The sequence below is a fragment of the Rhinatrema bivittatum genome, chromosome 5, assembly GCF_901001135.1.
Source record: "Rhinatrema bivittatum chromosome 5, aRhiBiv1.1, whole genome shotgun sequence".
NCBI lineage: Eukaryota > Metazoa > Chordata > Amphibia > Gymnophiona > Rhinatrematidae > Rhinatrema > Rhinatrema bivittatum.
In genome coordinates, this window is record NC_042619.1 from 366,177,267 (window position 1) to 366,199,815 (window position 22,549).

At 44.6% G+C, this 22,549-nt stretch overlaps 1 protein-coding gene across 1 annotated transcript in view; it reads left to right on the forward strand.

Moving 5' to 3' along the window:
* The window catches only part of VWA3B (von Willebrand factor A domain containing 3B), a 632,585-nt gene that overhangs the window by 369,756 nt on the left and 240,280 nt on the right, over window positions 1–22,549 (forward strand). Inside the window, exon 24 of the mRNA XM_029603312.1 lies at window positions 13,349–13,469. Coding sequence (XP_029459172.1) covers window positions 13,349–13,469 — 121 coding nt within the window. The remainder of the gene's footprint in view (window positions 1–13,348; window positions 13,470–22,549) is intronic.

Below are 22,549 nucleotides of genomic sequence, written 5' to 3' on the forward strand. Positions count from 1 at the left end.
GGAAGGGAACAGAGCAGGACAGGTCAGTGGGAAATGGGGAGCAGAGCATTCTAAGGGGATGTAGGGAGTTGAGCTGGAAGAGAATTAAACCCCTCCCCCAAATATAAAATTCAGAGTATGCCTATGCAGGAGGAGGGGGAGAATTAAGAGTGCAGCGGGAGTAAGGAGGGGAGGGGAAGAAGAGATTAGGAAAATAAGAGAAAAGGAAAGTTGAGAGAGTGGATGGAGGAGACTATGAGTTGAATGGGTTGTTGGTTGGTGGGAATGGAGCAGGAGGGAGGAGACTGATGGGGATGAGCTGGAGTTAGGGAGAAGAATGAATTGTGGGACTTTGAGTGCTTCCCTGGCTTTTTTGGCCACATGGGGCTTTCCCATGAGCACATTACCTGCTCCTCTCTGGATATTTAAATACAGGCTCCTCACTCACAACCCACCGTGTTCTGTTTGTTGTTGTTGTTGTTTTTTTTGCTGGGGGCGCTGGAATTTGTTTTGCGTTCAGCACCCCCAATCATTTTAAAAAGCTGGCTGCCATGCACTACCCTGCCATTCATGCACCCGCACTCCCCAGGATGCAGATGCAGGTACTGAGGAGAGGTATGGGGTAGGGTTCCTGGAAAAGTGGCAGGGTTGCCACCTTCCTAAAAGTAATTTTATTGACATGCTGTCTGCCACATTTCAGGGAACCCTTCCCCCGCTCTCCCCTTCCCCTGCATTTTGAATCGTCGAAAAGGCCCCCACCTTCCAATCATGCTCATCAAACCTCCAGGGACCTCCCTGGCCCTCTCTGTGATTTTAAATGTCACATGCGGCCCTTTAAAAGTTTGGAGAATTCTGTTGTGGAGCACAAACTAGGAAGAAATCGTGTCACTTTGTTTTCCAGTGCATTCATGAATTATGAATCAGCATAACTCAAATTAGTGCAGTGCTGTTAAGTACATTGGTTTTATTATGCTGTTTGATGTATTGAACTGATTTCTTATTAAGTGGAATATGAACATCATGCAATGACCTTTAACAGTATATCAAGAACATTTAATATGAAATCATGACTGAGGTAACGTGAGCCTTTTGTGCTTTTTTACTTTCTAGTTTGTTTCCACTTATTATAGAGCGAGAAGTGTACATTTTAGGCTCTTTGTTTTAGAAATGCCTTTCCTATATAATTTGCATTTTGGAGATCTGCTGTTTGCAAGACTATAATGCCCATATTACTACATGATGAGCATTTACTGCAGGACTGTATAAAAAAATATATCTTAGAATTCAAGATTCATACTACTAGTGAAAATGCTGTGACTACTATCATGCTGTTTAAAAGGATAGGAATGACTTCCTGTCACTGATAATATTATCTTCATTGTATTTAAATCAAATATATTTGAAGAGAGCATTATAGTAGGTGCTGAAGCTGATATGCAGAAAAGAGATTTTCCAAAATAAATTTCATGTGCTGATCGCCGTTGCTGCTGCTGTAGAGTAGACTACAACACGATTAACATTGTGCAATCGCTTATCCTGGGTCAGGCTGCAGTAGATGCCTAATAAGAGTAGGGATGTGAATCGTGTGCCCGATCGTTTTAACGATCGGGTTCGGCTGGAGGGAGAACAAAATCTGATCTGTAGAGATGTGAATTGGAATCGGTTCTGATTCCAATTCACATCGCTAATTTTTTTTTAGTGAGGCCCGAGCAGATAAAAAAAACCCCACCCCGACCCTTTAAAATTGACCCCTTAGCTTCCTCCACCCTCCCGAACCCCCCCCCCCAAAACCTTTTACATGTACCTGGTGGTCTAGCGGGGGGGGGGGCCGGTAGCCATCCCCTGCACTCATACCCTCCATGCCGGTATCAAATGGCGCCGATAGCCTCTGACCTACTATGTCACAGGGGCTACCGGTGCCATTGGTCAGCCCCTGTCACATGGCCATCGGCGCCATCTTGTGCTCCTACCATGTGACAGGGGCTGACCAATGGCACCAGTAGCCCCTGTGACATAGTAAGGGCAAAGGCTATCGGCGCCATTTTGCTTACTGGCAGCCGACGGCCCGAGTGAAGGAGATCGCTCCCGGACCCCCGCTGGACCCCCAGGGACTTTTGGCAAGTCTTAGAGGACCCTCCTGACCCCCACAAGACTTGCCAAAAGTCCAGCGGGGGTCCGGGTGCGACCTCTTGCACTCCGGCTGTCAGATGCCAGTACTCAAAATGGCGCCAATCGCCTTTGCCCTCACTATGTCACAGGTACCTTGGCCCCTGTGACATAGTGAGGGCAAAGGCGATCGGCGCCATTTTGAGTACTGGCAGCCGGAGTGCAGGAGGTCGCTCCTGGACCCCCGCTGGACTTTTGGCAAGTCTTGTGGGGGTCAGGAGGGTCCCCCAAGACTTGCCAAAAGTCCCTGGGGGTCCAGCGGGGGTCTGGGAGCGATCTCCTTCACTCGGGCCGTCGGCTGTCAGTAAGCAAAATGGCGCCGATTGCCTTTGCCCTCATTATGTCACAAGGGCTGACCATCTGTCCCTGTGACATAGTGAGGGCAAAGGCGATCGGCGCCATTTTGAAATCAGTCCAGCACCGAGGGTATGAGTGCAGGGGATGGATCCTGGACCCCCCGCTAGACCACCAGGTACATGTAAAAGATTTTGGGGGCTGGGGGAAGCAAAGGGGTCATTTTTAAAGGGTCGGGGTTGTTTTTTTTTATCGAGCCATCGGCGCCATTTTTATTAATGGCAGCCGACGGCCCCAGAGCGGGAGATCGCTCCCGGGACTCCCAGTAGATCACCAGGTATTTCTAAAAGGTTTTGGGGGGGTTCGGGAGGGTGGGGGAAGGTAAGGGATTAGTTTTAAAGGGTCAGGGTGGGTTTAGGAGGAATTTTGGTGTGCCTGTTTTCCTGCCCTCCCCCCAAATAACTCCCTTAGTGGACACTAACCCCATTAACGATTTTTCACGATAAATCGGGGGAATTTCTACTGTTTCGCGCACTCTAACGATATTTTGACGATTTAAAAAATATCTGATGATTTTTTTAAATCGTCAAAAAACGATTCACATCCCTAAATAAGAGCACCATCCTTCATGATTGCTAATCGGCCACTGAAGAGCTTTAAGATGAGAGACGGAAATACAGATATCATAGGCAAATTCAAGAAATGTAGGTGGTCTGGTTCCTAACTCTTTTAGGAGCTCCAGTAAAATCACAGGGACCTTCTAAAACACAAGTTCACAATTTCTAATCTTTGTCACAGCTTTATACTGTGATTGCTATATAACTATGGAGGCCTGACAAAAACTGAGACCAAAAAGAAAAATACATCCAATTAAATTTAAAAAAGAGAAAATCCCACAAGCACAGAGACTGCACAATAACTTGTTTATATTTTCAGCAGGATTTTCTTGTTTTTCTTTTTGCTGTAAGTATATCCTGGCTAAAAGACAGGAAACAGAGAGTAGGATTAAATGGGCAATTTTCTCAGTGGAAGGGAGTGGACAGTGGAGTGCCTCAGGGATCTGTATTGGGACCCTTACTGTTCAATATATTTATAAATGATCTGGAAAGAAATACGATGAGTGAGATAATCAAATTTGCAGATGACACAAAATTGTTCAGAGTAGTTAAATCACAAGCAGATTGTGATAAATTGCAGGAAGACCTTGTGAGACTGGAAAATTGGGCATCCAAATGGCAGATGAAATTTAATGTGGATAAGTGCAAGGTGATGCATATAGGGAAAAATAACCCATGCTATAATTACACAATGTTGGGTTCCATATTAGGTGCTACAACCCAAGAAAGAGATCTAGGTGTCATAGTGGATAACACATTGAAATCGTCGGTACAGTGTGCTGCGGCAGTCAAAAAAGCAAACAGAATGTTGGGAATTATTAGAAAGGGAATGATGAATAAAACGGAAAATGTCATAATGCCTCTGTATCGCTCCATGGTGAGACCGCACCTTGAATACTGTGTACAATTCTGGTCGCCGCATCTCAAAAAAGATATAATTGCGATGGAGAAGGTACAGAGAAGGGCTACCAAAATCATAAGGGGAATGGAACAACTCCTCTATGAGGAAAGACTAAAGAGGTTAGGACTTTTCAGCTTGGAGAAGAGACGACTGAGGCGGGATATGATAGAGGTGTTTAAAATCATGAGAGGTCTAGAACGGGTAGATGTGAATCGGTTATTTACTCTTTCGGATAGTAGAAAGACTAGGGGGCACTCCATGAAGTTAGCATGGGGCACATTTAAAACTAATCGGAGAAAGTTCTTTTTTACTCAACGCACAATTAAACTCTGGAATTTGTTGCCAGAGAATGTGGTTCGTGCAGTTAGTATAGCTGTGTTTAAAAAAGGATTGGATAAGTTCTTGGAGGAGAAGTCCATTACCTGCTATTAAGTTCACTTAGAGAATAGCCACTGCCATTAGCAATGGTTACATGGAATAGACTTAGTTTTTGGGTACTTGCCAGGTTCTTATGGCCTGGATTGGCCACTGTTGGAAACAGGATGCTGGGCTTGATGGACCCTTGGTCTGACCCAGTATGGCATTTTCTTATGTTCTTAACCTCGTATTTTCAATTTAATCACAAATGAAATGTTCCTATATCTGACATTTAATTTTCTGCTAGCACTTCTTATGTGATCCATTTGCAAGTCTTCCTGGCTCTATTTTTGTATCCCAAACCATAGATGGAGAGAAACATTGCTCTAGTCTTTAAAATTTTAAAGGATTCTCTTTTTTTTCCAGTGCTGTCTCTACACTAAATGAATCTCCTTCAAACGGTATATTGAATTATATTAATGTGACAAAGTGTTGATCAGCAAGGCACTACTGGCCTAGCTGAACCTTTGGTCTGAAATTTTATGTTCTCACTGTACCTGCTCCCCACTCCCTTTGCTTCCATGTCTCTCTCCCCCTTTCTTCCTGTCTCTCTCTCGTAAGGCTATTGAACCATGAATCACTACTCAGTCGAACACCATAATCTCCCTTATTTCATTGAAATATACAGTATCTAGTTTTTGCTTTTAATAACATATACAGATTTATTGAGTAATGCCCAATATACTCAGCATTACTTGCTGCATTTCAACCAGTATCTACATGCATAGAAAGTCTAATATATACAGTATATAGTTGATCATCATTGATCCTAAATAGTCAGGACTGAAGGCATTCTTGATAATGGGAGTTTTCTGATAAAGAAATTTTGGATAATGGAGGGGTTTTCAGATAACCTTCAGTACCTGAATGTAATCCACTTTGAAGCGCTGAAAAAAGTGCAAAAAGCGGAATATAATTCTAAATACAATATGATGCCAACCAATTTTAGATAATAAAAAATTTTCTGAGTAAAGGTTCAGCAAGCAACAGTTTACGTAGAACAAGCTGTTGATCTTACAGTTGTGCTCATAAGTGTACATACTGTTGCGCGCGCCCGGCCCGCACCAGGCCTGCTCACCTCGCTAGCTCCTCTGCAGGTCATGGGTCGGCCTCCCCAGCAGCAGCTGCGAGCTCCTCCAGGCCTCGGCGTACCGCGGCGGCGGTCGCCGGGCCTTCCACTGTGCACCAGACCTCACGCCGGAGTTCGGCATCCCCAGTGGCGTTGGCCACACCCCTATGCGCATGTGTGCGGACCGCCCAGCCTCTTGTAGGGCCAGGGGCGGGCCAGGGGCGGGGCGGGCCCTGGCCCCTGGCCAGGGCCCGGGGCGGGCCAGGGGCGGGCCAGGGGCGGGCGCGCGCCCTGATTGAACGTACAATATAAGGAAGTCCCTGCCTGCACTTCCTTGTCTTGGCAATCGGGTCGGCACTGAAGTGTACTAGTTTGCCTCCGCGTTCACATTCTTGTTCCAGCGTCCTACTGTTCCAGCCTTGTCCAGCGTCCTTCTGTTCCAGCGTCCTTCTGTTCCAGCGTCTGTCTGTCCTGTCTCCTCAGGTAGTACCCTCGGACTGTCTCTCGGAGCCGGTGATAGATACACTCCTCCGAGCGCGCAGGTTTTCCACATCCCTCACCTACCTAAGGATCTGGAGAGTTTTTTGTTTTTTTTTTAATTTTATTTTTATTGAAATTTCAATTTAATACAGAATACTTGATACATCATGATAACGACAAAATTATCCTAAATAATACAAAAGCAAATCTTCTCTCTACAGAGCAATCTAGTAAAGTAATTGATAGAGATCTATGAGTTGCCAATTATCTAGGAGCACTTACTAACAAGAAAAAAAATAAAATAAAATACAAATTTTAATCATACTTGATGCTTGACTTATCCCACTTAACTCTTTTCCCTTATTTGCACAGTTTCCTAAGAGTGAGTGTCGAAATATATTCGTAACTGTTCTGGCTGTGTGAAAATATATCTGTTATTTAAATGTTTAATTAAACATCTGCAGGGGTATCTTAAATAAAATTGTGCACCTCTTGATATAACTTCCGGTCGCATTACAATAAATTTCTTTCGTCTTAGCTGGGTAGAACCAGTTATGTCTGGAAAAATCCTTATGGATTGTCCATAGAAATTATGCTTCTGATATTTGAAATGCAGTCTTAATACTGCATCTCTATCAATTTGTGAAACAAACTGTACTACTAATGTTGCTGTAGTAGTGATCTTTGATTCATAGGATTTTTCTAGACAATCAGTCAAATTTAGATCTTCAATAATCTCTCCATTTTTTCCATTTCTCACCCCTTCCATTTGTTGCAAATAGTAAATTTTATTTAATTTAGGTAAATTATCCTGTGAAAATAACTATAGAATAAATCAAGGGGTGTTATCAGATGACTTTTTGGAAAATTTAATAACCTAAGGTTTGATTTCTTCATCTGATTTTCCAATACCTCAATCTTATTTTCATGATCTTTCTCTGATTTAAGTTTAGCTGAATATTTTGAACCTCCCCCAAATGTTTATCCATTACAGTAATACTCTTTTCTAATGAATCCACTTTCTCTTGTATGTGAGTATTCTTTTTCAAAGCTTCTTGCACAGTATTAGCCAAGCTATTTATTGATTTTTGCATATTTATCATCATCTTTCCTAATTCTTCCATTGAAAATTTTTTTGGGGTAATAATAGAGACATTCTCAATACCATTCAAGCTTAATTGAACATCACATCCTCTTGACTGTTGCAATGTCCCATCAATCATATCTGCATTAATTGCCAATTTGTCCTTGGATTCCCTGGGACTATGATTTTCTATGTCCTCCAAAATTTCAGTCATTTCTACGACATTCCTATGGGATACCAAGGAACCTTGCATTGAGGAATTCAAATCAGAATCGGTTTTTGCAGACGGTGGGACCGGTTTCTCTGGGGCACCTGGGGTTAACAAATCTGGAGAGTATTTGAAGCCTGCTGCGACACTCATGGCACCAATCCACATGCGACTACTATCCCTATTATTCTGGATTTCCTGCAGGATGGGCTTCAGAAGGGTCTCTCCCTAAGCTCCACCAAGGTTCAGGTGGCTGCGCTGTCTTGCTACAGTCCCAGGAGGGACGGCAAGACCATTGCCACGCATACAGATGTGTCTCGTTTCCTGAAAGGAGTCAAGCACATTCGTCCGCCACTGAAGTGGCCAGTGCCCCTGTGGAACCTCAACCTTGTTTTGGATTTCCTTGCGGGATCCACCTTCAGACCCCTTCGGGGCCTGTCTCTCCGTTCGCTAACTTTGAAGATGGTGTTCCTGCTGGCAGTGTGTTCAGCACGCCGCATCTCGGAGCTACAAGCGCTGTCCTGCTGTGATCCCTTTCTCAGAATCACTACTGAGGCTATCCATCTTCGCACGGTTCCCTCCTTTCTACCTAAAGTAGTCTCACAATTTCACCTCAACCAAACCATATCCTTGCCAACCACAGCGGGTTTGAAGAAATCAGAAGAAGGGTGTTTGCTACGCCATCTCGACATCGGCAGATTGCTGCCCAGATACCTGGAAATGACAGATGCGGTACAAAAGACTTGACCATCTGTTCGTCCTTCACAGTGGGAAGAAACAAGGAGAAGCGGCCTCACGGCCCACCATCGCCCACTGGATCAAAGAAGCGGCCTATGTAGAGGCCGGGAAGTCACCGCCTCTACAGGTCAAGGCTATTTCTACCAGAGCGCAGGCGGCCTCTTGGGCAGAATCTAGGATGCTGTCGCCCGCGGAGACATGTAAGGCGGCGACGTGGTCCTCCCTCCATACCTTTTCCAGATTTTACCGTCTGGATGTCCAGGCCAGGGAGGACACAGCATTTGCGAGGGCAGTCCTACGTGGTCCTCAGGCAGCCTCCCGCCCAGTTCGGGAGTAGCTTTTGTACATCCCACTTGTTCTGAGTCCATCTGGCTACACACTAGGAAATGTTGAGATTACTTACCTGATAATCTCCTTTTCCTTAGTGTAGACAGATGGACTCAGCATCCTGCCCGGCTGCCGGTATACAGAGGTTTCACCGATTCAAGGTAAGCCTTATCACTTCTTACATGAGTGCGTCCACTCTACCAGGTGTCGACGTCTTCCGGTTGGGAACGCTGGCGGTCTCCAGCTACTATCCATTGCTCAGGGGAATCCTGTTTCACTAATTCATTGATCGGTCAGTACACATATATCCATAACAGCTTTTGCAAAGAAGATTACTGAGTGGCTTCACTTCCTGTGGGGGTATATGTACCCTTGCTGACGTCGGATCCGTCTCCAACTGCTAGCACGAGCACACTATACCCACTTGTTCTGAGTCCATCTGTCTACACTAAGGAAAAGGAGATTATCAGGTAAGTAATCTCAACATTAATCTGTATTAATTTTGTTTATATAATGCAGTTTCTAAATGTACAAGTTTATCATGTAAAAAGCAAAGCAAACAAATACACAGATTCAACCAATCATGTACTAAAACAAAAATCAATGTATTCTTGCATGAATCTGCTTTGCAGAAAGCCAGAAATCTTAACTACAATATTTTATATATTTATTGATTCGGAAATACCATCACAAACAGTTTACATGTTTGGACATGATCTTTGATACATAAAAATAGGATGAAAAATAAACATCAAAAGGGTACAGCTTATTTCTAATAAAATATCGAATGAAAAGAGAAGGAGAAAAGGTGGAAAGTCTCATAAATAACATTTCCCTGCACCATAGATCTCATTCTTAATTACTTCTATAGGAAATTAATCAGCATCCTGTAAAGTCTTCGTAAACAGCCATACCTTTAAGCCTTTTCTAAATAATTTTAGATCTGGTTATAAACATAATTCAGATGGAAGTTCCAAATTTTAGGTCCGGCGAGGTGAGCTGTTCGAACTGAGGGGATAGGTAAAAGACCTTTGTTAGCAGATCTGAAATTTCTTTTTTCCTGTCATGATCCTAGTGGCTGCGTTCTGTAAAATTTGTAAAGTACAAACAGTGGAGGAAGAAAGACCTAGTAGAAGGGGATTGCAATAATCAGTACTAGAGAAGATCAATAATTGTAATACAGTTCTGAAATCTTGTTGCATTAAAAGCAGTTTGAGTCGTCTTAAGGTCAAAAGTTTATTGTAACCATTTCTGATTTTGGTAGAGAACAGAACAGGGACAGAGCAGAGCTAGGACAATTCACATTACAACCAACATGAAAAAAAAAATTATTCAAATTCTGGTGTCACCTCAGCAAAAAATCTCTCCATTGCTAAACATTTTGTGAAATAACAAACTCCTGCAATTAAAGAGATGTCTAAAGCCTTCACATAACATACAGTCACAGCACTGACTCTCAAGATTCAAACAACAACCTTATGAAAAAGCAGCAATGCAAATACTAAACCAAGCCCTAGGACATTAATACATCACCTACTGGAATAACAGAACAAGCTGGACTACTACAGAGAAAGTACATGCTAGCAGAAATACTGCACGTCAGTCACACACACACATAGGAAAAACAGAGACCAACAGTTACCTAACATAGAAATAAAAGACTACAAATTAGAAACAGAAACATGCAGATACAACTAGAAACCAGACTCTGAACAGTGGAATACTGAAGAAAGAGCAAAATACAAAAATATAAGAAATGCACATTCCCAAAGATGGCATAGTCCAATGGCTAAAATCGCAAAATATATATATCTACATATTTTTTTTTACCTTTGTTGTTTGATCTTTGTATTTTTCTAATCAGTTGGTTTCAGTCTCTTTTTTTTCCCACTTTTCCCTTGTCAGTCATTTCCTAATTCCTTTTTAGGGTTTCTCTTCTCATTCTGTTTCTTCTCGTACTGTCTTCTTCTCTTCCTTCCTCACACACACACACACACACACACACACACACACACACACACACACACACAGGCTCATGCTTTCTCTCACAGACTCCCTCACACACACAAGTTCTTTCACATTCTCTCTATACACACACACACACACACACACTCTAACATATGTTGTACCATATACACAAACACACACCAGCTCTCACACATGCTGTACCACAAAGAGAAGCTCTCACTTTCATATACTCTGCCCTGCACACACACAAACTCTCACTCTCACATTCTGTACACACACACACAGTTCTTACTCTAATATGCTCTACCATATACACACACACAGACACACAAGATCTCACTCTTACATGCTCTACCACAAACACAAGCTCTCAATATCTCACCCCCTGCCTCCCATTCTCACAGACACAAATGAACACCCAGGTTCCCATTCTTATACACACCACAGACGCACACCCAGGCTCCCATTCATCCACAGACTGATGCATTCTCAGGCTCGCATTCTCACCCACATACAACCAGGCTCCCATTCTCACTCCCCATACACACACCCAGGCTCCCATTCTCACCCACAGCCAGGCTCCCATTCTCACCCACACACACATGGGGCCTTTTCATTATTTATTTATTTATTTAATAGTTTTATATACCAACATTCATTAGGGATATCACATTGGTTTACAATGAAAAGAAACTACGCTTACAAGGCGCATGACAGGTACCCTATTTCCCCTAAAATAAGACATCCCCCCGAAAATAAGACCTAGTAGAGGTTTTGCTGAATTGCTAAATAATGTAAATATAAGACCTCCCCCGAAGACCTAGCAAAGTTTTTATTTGGGAGCATGCCCATCGCACAGAACACCAGAGCATGCAGCTGTGATTTTTTTACCCTGCAGGATTCACAGTTATTTATTTATTTTATTTATTTAATTTTATATACCGGCAACCGTTTGCACATCGTGCCGGTTTACAGATAACTTACAAACAAAGATATGTAGGCAGAGCCTTTACAAGGAACAGTGTTTAAAACATAGCTCAGAAACAGAGCAAAACTAGCAAACTTGTGGAAAGAGGGGTAGGGGTGGTCGAGACAGGGGAGGGGGCGGGGGGGGGGAGGGGGGGTGGGTGAAAAAACAGGGACAAAAGGAGTAATATGTACAGGTACAAAAGGAGTAATATGTACAGGGGTCGAGAGATTATTGACGTATACATAGGTTATATTATTGACATCTATATACATTGGCAAATTGACATAGGTTATATTCTTGAAATATACATAGGTTATATACAAAACTGTATAGGCATGTAGAAAATAAGAGATTCAGGTGAGAAAATGGGAACGGTAGAGCTATGTGTCATATATTATGTGCTAGAAGTTAGGAGTGGGGTTTGTAAGTCATTAGAGGGTGTGGGGGTAGGTCCAGAGGAGGGGGTGTTAGTACGGGGAGGTGGTAGGGTTAAGGTGTTAATAGGTAAAGTTAAGGTGTTAGTAGGTAAAGAAGACGATTGGGGGTAAGCTTGGAGGAAGAGCCAGGTTTTGAGTTAGTTGTCATCACAGTTAGTTGTCATCACAAACCAGCATAACCAGACAACTATTCAGAATATAATAAATGTTCATTTTTTTGTTCAACAATATATGTGAATTCTTCTTCATGGAAAAATAAGACATCCCCTGAAAATAAGGCCTAGTGCATCTTTGGTAGCAAAAATTAATATAAGATACTGTCTTGTTTTCGGAGAAACAGGGTAACATATATATATATATATCATTAGGCACAGCCAAGCTCCTACTTCCACCATCGTGGGCATGGGGTCCCGCATTGGCCTTACTACTCCAGCCCTCTTCTTCGCTGTCCCGGGGATGGGATCTCGTGATGGCTTTGCTACTCGCCCTCTTCTTTGCCGTCATGGGGATGGGGTCCCGCGATGGCATTGCTGCTCTAGTCCTCTTCTGCTGTCAGACAACCCAGGTTGGGTGGGCCCGTGCGCAAAGTGGGTGTGCCATGGCTCACCCAGACCCACCCGTGGCTAGTCACTGCTTTCTCCATGCTTCAGTAACCACCAAACTCAGTGCAACTGTGGATGAAATATACAAGGGTTTCTCAGGAGCTAAGATACTCATTGACCATCTATACAAACACTAATTACAGTCAAACAAGACCCAGAGTATGGATACCTACATTTCACTGACATCTCAACCTGTGTGTGTCAACCTGAGTGTATAGTTTCAGCCCAGACATTCAAAGGTATGCAAATTTTTGAACCGGACCACTTTATTGTTTCCTTTATTGCTATGGTTTATTTAATGATTGTGCTATTTTGTGATGCATAATAATTTCATTTGAAACACATTAAAAATAACAGCCATGTTTTGTCTGCTCGCTCATGTTTTCTTAAAATGCTATACCACAGGGACAAATTATTCAGACATTGTACCTGGTTTTTTTCTGCAGATACTTTTCCCATTAAAAATAGCACGTGTAAGATTAGAAAATGCAGCCTGCACACATTATTTTCCTCCCTGGTCCTAAACATTCCCCATGGCAATGGTAAAATATACACGTAATTGAGAGAGACACAAATAGGATGGGCAATATTCACACAGCCAATTTCCTCTGGCAAATTGGTACTTGCCTGGGTAAATTGCTTTTGAAAATTGCCTTCTGCACGCTTCATCCAGAGATATGAGAATTTTCTTTTTGCCAGGATACTGTGGAGGAACTGTTCCCAGGCCCTGGGTGGAGGGCGACCCTGTCATCACATAATAGATATAGCAAATAGCTGGACTGAGACCCCGTGATTGCAAATTTCTAGAAAGAGCCTTGGTGTATGGCCCTCAGTTGAGTACTGTCCTTGCAATGATTTGGGTTAAGTGAGTTGGGAGGAGGATATAAAATAGGGCTGGGAAGGCTAACTCCAGTCCTCAAAAGCCAGGATATCCATCCATAATGCATGCATTTCCATGTACTGCCTCCATTGTATGCAGATATATCTTGTGCACACAGAACAAAATTCCTCACCCTCACCCAGGCCACTACCTCCATCCTTTTGTTATTTCAGTCTGGTGGTGTTCATTGTTTTCCTCTCTTCAATTACAGAATAGCAAGGAAGAGAGTGGGAGAATGAAACCAAAGGCAAAACCGAGAAGAAAACTACTTGATACTCTCAAAGGTCAAAGAGCAATTGCAAGATCTGAGATTGATGGCTTTTATTACCCAGGTATATATATTGATGCTTTCTGTTCAGTCTTCAGCAATGTGCCTCAAGAAACAGTTTTATATTTCATTTTACATAGGATTTGCTTTATTGAATTAAGTAAATGCAGGGCTTAATTTGAGCGGGGAAATTCCAGCACTTCTTTTCAGGCTTAAGAGGCAAAGCAGCAGGGAAGAGGAGAAGAGGGGTGAGCCCTGAGCATACAGCCATTCTGTTCCCTACTCAACTCCCCCCCTCTTCTCCTGCATTACAGAGAACAGAAGGGGAAGGGCAAAGCAAAGAACAGGCACAAAAAAGGGATTGAATTAGCACAAGCTTGAAATTTATGAGTAGCAGTCTTCCACCCTGACCTTGATGAATGGCACTACTGCTCACAACTTTCAAATTTATTCTTATTCAACCTCTTTTTGTGTCCATTACTGAGGGCTTAATTTCTGGCAGAACAACCCAGAACTGCATTCTGTCACCATTTCTCTGGGACCCAAGAAAGTGGAGCAGAGCCAACAGTGTAAATCGGTTTTGGATCCCCTCAGAAAACAGTACAGAGCCAGTAGTTGCATAGATTATTTATTGCACCCCAGCCCTTGGAGGAAACAGAGCTGCTTACTATGGGACAAGGGCAGCTACATGGCTTTGATTCAGATGTGTGTGTGTGTGTGTGTGTGTGTGTGTGTGAGAGAGAGAGAGAGAATTCACACCTGACCTAGTCCCATCCCTTAGCAAAGCTCATACCAGACACTGGCCCAGCCCATCTCTGTTACAATTCCCAGTTGCAGGATGGCAGCCCCTACCTCCTGGCCCTGGGCCCTGGCTTTGGCCCTCCTTACCTTGGCCGCAGCAGCAGCTGCCATTGCGGTCCTGCCAGTTCCCGACCACCCGGTTCAACCCGGGACAGTCCTCCACCCTCTCCTGCTGACTCTCATCTGCGGTGGGGGAATGCTGCCGCACCAACCACGCCACCATCTTCTCTGGCTGTCTCCCATCCACGGCAAGGGAACAACGCCGCAGCTTTCCTCCTCGGTCCATGCTCACCGTTGGGGATTTAAAGGGGCTGCAGTGGTAAAAGTCCCGCGGTTCCTAGTGATGTCAGCAGCCCTGAGTATATAAGGCAACAGGTCTCCTCGCTATCATCGGCATGAGTTCCTGAGTTGCTGTTCCTGTAACTGCATCTGTCTCCTGTTCCTGCTCCAGATTCCCAGTTCCAGTCCCTGTGCTCCAGTTCCTGTTCCTTTGTACTTCTTCCCTTGGATGGACCATGGCTCTTGACCCAGACTGCTTCCTGACCATGTATTCTGCTGCCTACCTCTGGTCTGGACCTGACTACATATTCTGCCACCTGCCTCAGTCCTCTGGATCAGACCTGACCACGTTTTCAGCTGCCTGCCTTGGACCCCCACAGCTCCTGGTTGCCATCCACCCTGCCTGGCCATGTTCCTGGGATCATCCACGCAGAAGCCCTGGCACCCAAGGGCTCAACCTGCCGGGAATGTGGGCTGGTCGTGGTGAAGCTCCTGTGGCCTCTGCTTCCCGTCCGGCCTCTCCACCTGACGGTGGGAACCTGGGTATTTCCCCCCACAGGTAGCGCCAACACCACCACGGGCCAAGGGCCCACACTCACAACAGGTTGCCAAGGCCATGGACCCGGCTGAGGCATCCGCCCTGCAGGCCATTCCGGACCTGGCACTCAAGATCCAGTAGCAGCAGTGATATCTCGAGGCTTTGGCGGCCTCCATTGAGCGGCTGAATGCCCGTCTGGTCGTGCTCCAGTCATACTGGTGTCAGCTCCCAGCACTCTGGCACAGCCATCACCGCAGAGGTCATCCTTTTCACTCCAGGCACCTCCTCATTTCAATGGTGACCCAAAGCTATGCAGAGGGTTTATCAATCAGTGCTATATGCACTTCACTCTTCAATGATGCAATGACCAAGATAATTTTTATCCTCTCGTGGCTCGAGGGTAGGGCTCTGTCCTGGCCTCCCCACTCTGGGTATGCTCGAATGCCCTTCTTCAGGATCTGCCTTGCTTTGTCGCCGAGTTTCGGAAGACCTTTGACCCAGGGAGGTCTGTGAATGCCATCTACGACCTCCACCAGGACCGGCGCCCTCTCAACGACTACGTCATCGAGTTTTGTATGCTGGCCTCGGAGTTGGGTTGACAGGATGACTGTCTCTGTCCCATCTTCCTGGAGGGTCTGTCCACACAACTGAAGGACGAACTCACAGCCTGCAAGCTACTTGACTCCCTGGAGGGATTGATCGATCTAGCTGGTCATATTGATTGACAGGCTCAAAAATGCAGCCGAGAACTGCGGCCACCTCATCGTCCACCCTCTGAATCTTCTCATTCAACCTCCTCTGGAGGGAGGTCCCCTCTGAGAGCCGAGAGCCCTCAAGACTCTGACAAACCCAGGCATTTGGGATGAGGCAAGTTATCTCCCAAGGAACGCTTTCATAGCTGCAGGGCATCGTCTGTCCAAATGCCCAGTCCATTCAGGAAACTCCCCGGTCTAGGGCCAGTAGAAGCCCTGACGCTAGGCACAGCCAGTCCGGCCCTCCAACTCTCCCTTCCAGCTAAACTTTCGTGTGGCTCCCGCTCCTGCCCAACCTTAGCTCTGGTCAATTCAGGGGCTGGCGGGAATTTCCTAAGGGAAAACCTGGCGCACCACCTGCAAATTCCCATTAAGCTGCTCAAGGTTCCCTTAACCATCACCTCCATCCATGAGGATCCCCTGCCAGGGAGAATCTCCCGGGTCTCCGCTCCCATTCGGCTGCAAGTCAGAGCTCTCCACCATGAGGAAATCAAGTTCTACATTTTGGAGAAGTCCATCCACCTGGTGGTTCTGGGCCTTCTTGGCTCCAACACCATTCCCCACAGTTTAACTGGGCCACTCTGCAACTCTTAGTGGGGCCCTCACTGTCGGGGTTCCTGCCTGAAACCCATGAAACCTGTGGAGGACCCCCTGCCTCTTCCACTATCCACTACGATCCCCGGAGTCCCAGCTTCATATACTGACTACTCCAATGTGTTCTGTAAACAGATGGCCGACATCCTGCATTCTCTCCAGAAGTTAGACTGTGCCATAGAACTTCTACCCAGGACCTCACCCCCTCGGGGCTAGGTCTACTCACTCTCGATTCCCGAGACCAAGGCAATGGCCAGGTACATTAAGGAAAAGCTGGCCAAGGGCTTTATCCAGCCCTCTTCCTCGCCTGTGGAAGCGGGCTTCTTTTTTGTAACCAAGAAAGATGGACCCTTGTGCTCCTGTATTGACTACAGGGGCCTCAATGCCATCTTCCGCAAGGCTAATACCCGCTACCCTTAATCAATGAGCTCTTTGACCGCCTGCAGGGCATCACGGTCTTCTCTAAACTTGACTTGAGAGGCACCTACAACTTGGTCATGATTCGCCCTTCGGACATCTGAAAGATCACCTCGTGATGCCCTTTGGCCCCCGGCAGTCTTCCAGCAAATGATGAATGAGATATTTTGGTATCTCCTCTACACTAAAGTACTGGTTTATCTGGACGATATCCTGATCTACTCTCGGGACCTACACCGCACCATCAGGATGTGTGCCAAGTTCTCTAGTGCCTCTGTGACAATCACCTGTACACCAAACTAGACAAGAGTGTATTCGAGAAGCTGTCTACCCTTCCTTGGCTACATTGTCTCCAAGAACGGCAACACTATGGACCCCAGCAACCTCTAGTCGATTTGGAACTGGCCTCAACCGTCCAGCCTACGCACACTTCAGCGTTTCTTAGGGTTCGCCAATTATTATCGCCAACTACTCCATTATCATGTCACCCTTCACGACCCTAACTTGGAAGGGTGCAGACCATAAAAACTAGATGCCCGAAGCTATCTCAGCCTTTAAGGCCCTCAAGGAGGCCTTTCGCAAGAAGCCGTGCCTGCAACACCCTGATCCCAGTCGGATGTTCATCGTCGAGGTGGACACCTCCTCTATGGGGGTTGGAGCCGTCCTCAGCCAATGTTTGTTCCCCCAAGGGCAAGCTCCACCTGTGCTCTTTCTACTTCCACAAGTTCTTGCCCACTGAGAGTCACTACGGTGTCATCAACTGTGAACTACTCGCCATCAAGTTGGCCCTGGGGGAGTGGCGTCCCTGGATCAAGATAGCCCAACTTCGGTTTGTTATTTACACTGACCATAAAATCCTTGAGCACTTGAAACAGGCCCAGCGTCTCAACACCAGGCAGAGCCACTGGACGTTCGTCTTCTCACGGTTCAACGTCGATCTCAAGTATCGCCCGGGAGAAAAGAATCTGCGGGCGGACGCGCTTTCACGCTCTTTTGAACCTGAAGATGTGCCAGATACACCACAGCACATCATCGACCCAGCACGCATCCATCTACTCTCCTCCACACCGGTGCCCATCAGGAAGATGGAAGTTCCCTGCAGGCTCTGCAAGAAGCTCTTGTGCTGGGCCCAAGATTCCCAAGTCACCAGGTATCCCAGATGGGCCCGCACCTTAAGTTTACTCCAAAGTTACTATTGGTGGCCGAACATGATCCAGGATGCCCGAGCCTATGTGGATTTCTGCGCCACATGTGCCCAACAAAGTTCCTGTGGTACAACCGTGGGTTTTTCTCCAGCCTCTACCCATTCCAAAGCCACCATGGGTTCACGTCTCCATGGATTTCATGGTGGACCTTCCCAAATCTGATGGCCATACCACAATTTATTTATTTATTTATTTTAAATCTTTTCTATACCGTCGTTTGGAAGATACCGTCACAACGGTTTACATCAAGGCACATAAAATTAATGATACTGTGACTCGCACAATTACAAGAGTGCCATAAGGTTTGGTAACATAGTTAGTGATCAATAATGTTTAAATGTAACTAATCATGTCCATGTCTCTATCTCGGCTATTATTATAGATTTACTTTAAAATCGTGAGTTGTTCTTTAAAGACTACACACTTGTTGAATACAGTGTGTGTTGATGTTATATTGAATGTGCTTTGCCTGTCCCTGGTTTCTATTCTCCCTTCTCTTTCTGAAAAGCTTGTTTAAAGAGCCAGGTTTTTAAACCTTTTCTAAAGGTTTTGCTGTCTCTTTGTAGTCTTAAATCTAGGGGCATGGTGTTCCATAGTATGGGTCCTGCCAGTGATAGTGCTCTCTTTCGCACCTGTATAAGTCTTGCAGTTTTTACTGATGGAATGGTTAGTAGTGCTTTGTTTGCTGATCTTAGGTTTCTGTTAGGGATGTGTACACGTAGGGCTGTATTTAACCAGTCTGCATGTTCGTTATGTATTAACTTATGTATGGTGCACAGCGTTTTGTATTGTATTCTTTGTTCGATGGGAAGCCAGTGTAGTTCAGCCAGTGTTTCGGTAATGTGATCCCTTTTACTTTTGCCAGTTAAGACTCTTGTGGCCGCGTTTTGTAGAATTTGCATTGGTCTTAGTGAGGTGTATGGAAGACCTAGTAGAAGTGCATTACAATAATCAGTGCTCGCAAATATTAGTGCTTGTAGTACTGATCTAAAGTTGGCCATTGTCAGAAGTGGTTTAAGTCTCCTGAGGACCATGAATTTAGCGTATCATTCTCTTACTTTTAGAGATATGTGTTGTTTTAAGCTTAGTTCAGGGTCAATTATTACTCCTAGGTTTCGTACTTTTTCTGCAAGTTTTATTTGTTGATTGTTTTTTAGTGTGATTGGACTATGTTTGATTTCAGTATTTTTTCTCTCTAAATGTAAGAATTCTGTCTTCTCTATATTAATTACTAATTCCATTTGGTTTAGCAGCTGTTTAATGATATCTAGATACATGTTGGCTAAGTTCAATGTTTTCTCAATTTTGTCATCAATGGGTAAAATTAATTGGATATCATCCGCATATATATAGTGTGTGATTCCCAGCCCAGCTAGTAGGTGGCATAGTGGTAGTAAGTATATGTTGAAAAGAGTTGCCCAGAGGGCAGATCCTTGGGGAACTCCTGTTTGAAGGTTTATTTTCTTTGATATAGTGTCTTTAATTTGAACCTGAAAATATCTGTCATTGAGATATGATCTGAACCACTTGATAGTTTTGTTGTTTAGGCCTATTTCTTCTAGTCTATTTATGAGTATGTCATGATTTACAGTGTCAAATGCTGCTGACAGGTCAAGCATCACTAGTATGTACTGTTTACCATTATCAAATCCCCTCATGATGTTATCTGTAAGTGCAAGCAGAAGTGTCTCTGTGCTATAGTGTTTCCGAAAGCCATGTTGTGAAGGGTAAAGGATGTTATTATTATCTAGGTGTTCTGCTAGTTGTTTTTGTATAGTTTTTTCTATTAATTTTGCGATTAAGGGTAGGTTTGATACTGGTCTGTAGTTACTCAGGTTCAGTGGGTCACTGTTTTTCTTTTTTAAAATAGGTTTTACGATAGCTCCTTTTAGAGTGTCAGGCATGGATCCTTCTTCTAGGGATAGATTAACGATCATTGCCAGTGTTGGTGATACAGTGTTCGCTACTTTTTTTATGTCTGCGGTTGTAATTGTGTCAAGTGCATGGGGTGCAGGATTAAGTTTTTTTAGCATATTTTCAATTTCCATTTCTGATACTTCGTTGAAGGTAGACCATTGCGTGACATCTCTTTCCTTCATTTTAATTACTTGTTTTGCTGTATTTGGGATTTTTGTTTTTAGATTTTTGATTTTATCGCTAAAAAATGTTGCAATCTCGTCGCATCTATTTTCTGGAAGGTCTTGTGGGGATTCGGAACTGTCCTTGGTGAGGTTTCTTACTATGGAAAATAATGTTCTTGGGTTGTTTGCATGTTTTTCTATTTTAAAGCTATAGAACTGTTTCTTTGTGTTGAGAATTGTTTGTTTATAATATGCTAAGTGTTTTCTAATTTTGTTAGGTATTCAGTCGTTTTATTTTTTCTCCATTCTTTTTCTTTTTTCCTTAGTTGTCTCTTGACTTCTTGTATCTTTTCGTTGTGCCAAGGGTTAGTTTGATGGGTATCTTTGATATTGATATATTTTATTGGGTTAATTTCTTCGGCCAGTTTTTTTGTTGTTTGCATCCATGTTGTGATAGCGGAGCAGCAGTTGGTGAGGTCTAATTTTGTTAGATTTTCTTCTAGTTTTTCTTTCAGGGTTTCTAAGTCATACGGTGGGCGGTATTTGAATTTAATGGGGGTCTTTTTTTCTTGAGTTTGTGGTTCAGTGTATTTAATTGAGGATTGAATGAGGAAGTGATCTGACCAGGGGATGGGTGTGTAGTCTGTTTTTATGTGTTCTAGGTGGTTGTGGTTAATGAAAGAAAGATCGAGAGTGTCCTGCTCTGTGTGTGGGTTTGTCCGTTATTAGAGTGAATCCAAGTGCTTTCATGACATCTAGTAGTGTTTGGCATGTGTTTGATAGGGGTTTTGTGTCTATGTGGATGTTGAAATCTCCTATTATGATGGTGGGTTTGCAGTATTTACATGTGTTGTTAAGAATTCGATTAGAGGGGATATGTTTAGTTCAAGTAAACTAGGTGGGCAGTATATTAGGTAAATTTGTAGGTTCATTGTGTCAAAGAGGGCAATTTCATGGTTTCTAGGCGGTGTTATAGGTATAAGTTTACATTTGAATTTTTTTTCTATTATTAGCATGAGACCTCCTCCTCTCTTATTTAGTCTGGGTATTGAAAAAACATCATAGTTCTTGTGTGCGATTTGGGTTTTTAAGACTGTGTCTATCTGCTTTAACCAGGATTCGGTAATTGCAATGAAGTTTGGTTTTGTGTCATAGAGTAAGTCTGTAATGATTGGGAATTTTTTTGTGATTGATTGGGCATTAACTAACAGGTATGTGAGCGTTAACATTTTGCTTGATAGAAGATTGGTTGGGGTTTTGGTTCTATTAATTTTTATGAGGTTGCTGTGTTTTGTGTAATTTTGTTTTTTTCTGTTTGTTATGTGTCTGTTCTTATGTTTCTTTATGTAGTTATTTCCATATTTACCTTTGTTTAGGCATGCCGTGATCGTATGAATTTCTGATTCTTTTCTTTCGTGGTTTCTCTCCATGATTGTCCAGTCTGGGTTTGGACCTTACTTGTTCTCCGTCCTGGTGCTTCTCAGTGGCGAACAAAGGGGCAAGCCCCTTTGTCGCGCGACACCTCCGGTCTCGGGGGGGGGGCCCTTTTATCCTCCCCCGGGGTGTCCCCGACGTCGGGCACATCAGCGGAAGGGGAGGGGCCCAGGTCCTACTTCCGGGACTGGCAGCACACTGGGTCTGGGTAAGTAAAAAGAAAAAAAGAAAAACGGGCAGAGTAGGGAGGAAAAAACAGTTAAAGAAATAAAATAACTTTACCAGATGCGGGAGGGATTTCAGATAGAGCCTCCGGGTCTTGAGGGAGGCAGGGCAGGATTCGGCAGGGCACAACTCGACACGCCTCCGGTCTCGGGGGGGCCCTTTTATTCTCCCCCGGGGTGTCCCCGACGTCGGGCACGTCAGTGGAAGGGGAGGGGCCCAGGTCCTACTTCCGGGACTGGCAGCACGCTGGGTCTGGGTAAGTAAAAAGAAAAAAAGAAAAACGGGCAGAGTAGGGAGGAAAAAACAGTTAAAGAAATAAAATAACTTTACCAGATGCGGGAGGGATTTCAGATAGAGCCTCCGGGTCTTGAGGGAGGCAGGGGAGGATTCGGCAGGGCACGACTCGACACGCCTCCGGTCTCGGGGGGGCCCTTTTATCCTCCTCCGGAGTGTCCCCGACGTCGGGCACGTCAGCGGAAGGGGAGGGGCCCAGGTCCTACTTCCGGGACTGGACCGCTTTTCTAAGATGGCCCATTTCGTCCCTCTTCCCGCACTGCCATCCGCTCCCGAACTTGCCCGCCTTTTCTTCATCTATATGTTCCAGCTACACAGCCTGCCCAAATACATCATAGCCCGGTACTGGTGGACCCTCTGTCAAACGTTCAGGGTGAAGCTATGCCCAACCACCGCATATCACCCCCAAAGGAATGGCCAGGCAGAGCTTACCAACTGCTTGTTGAAGACCTTCCTAAGAGCATACTCCAATGAGTGGTAGGACAATTGGTCACAAATTCTACCCTGGACAGAATTTTCGCATT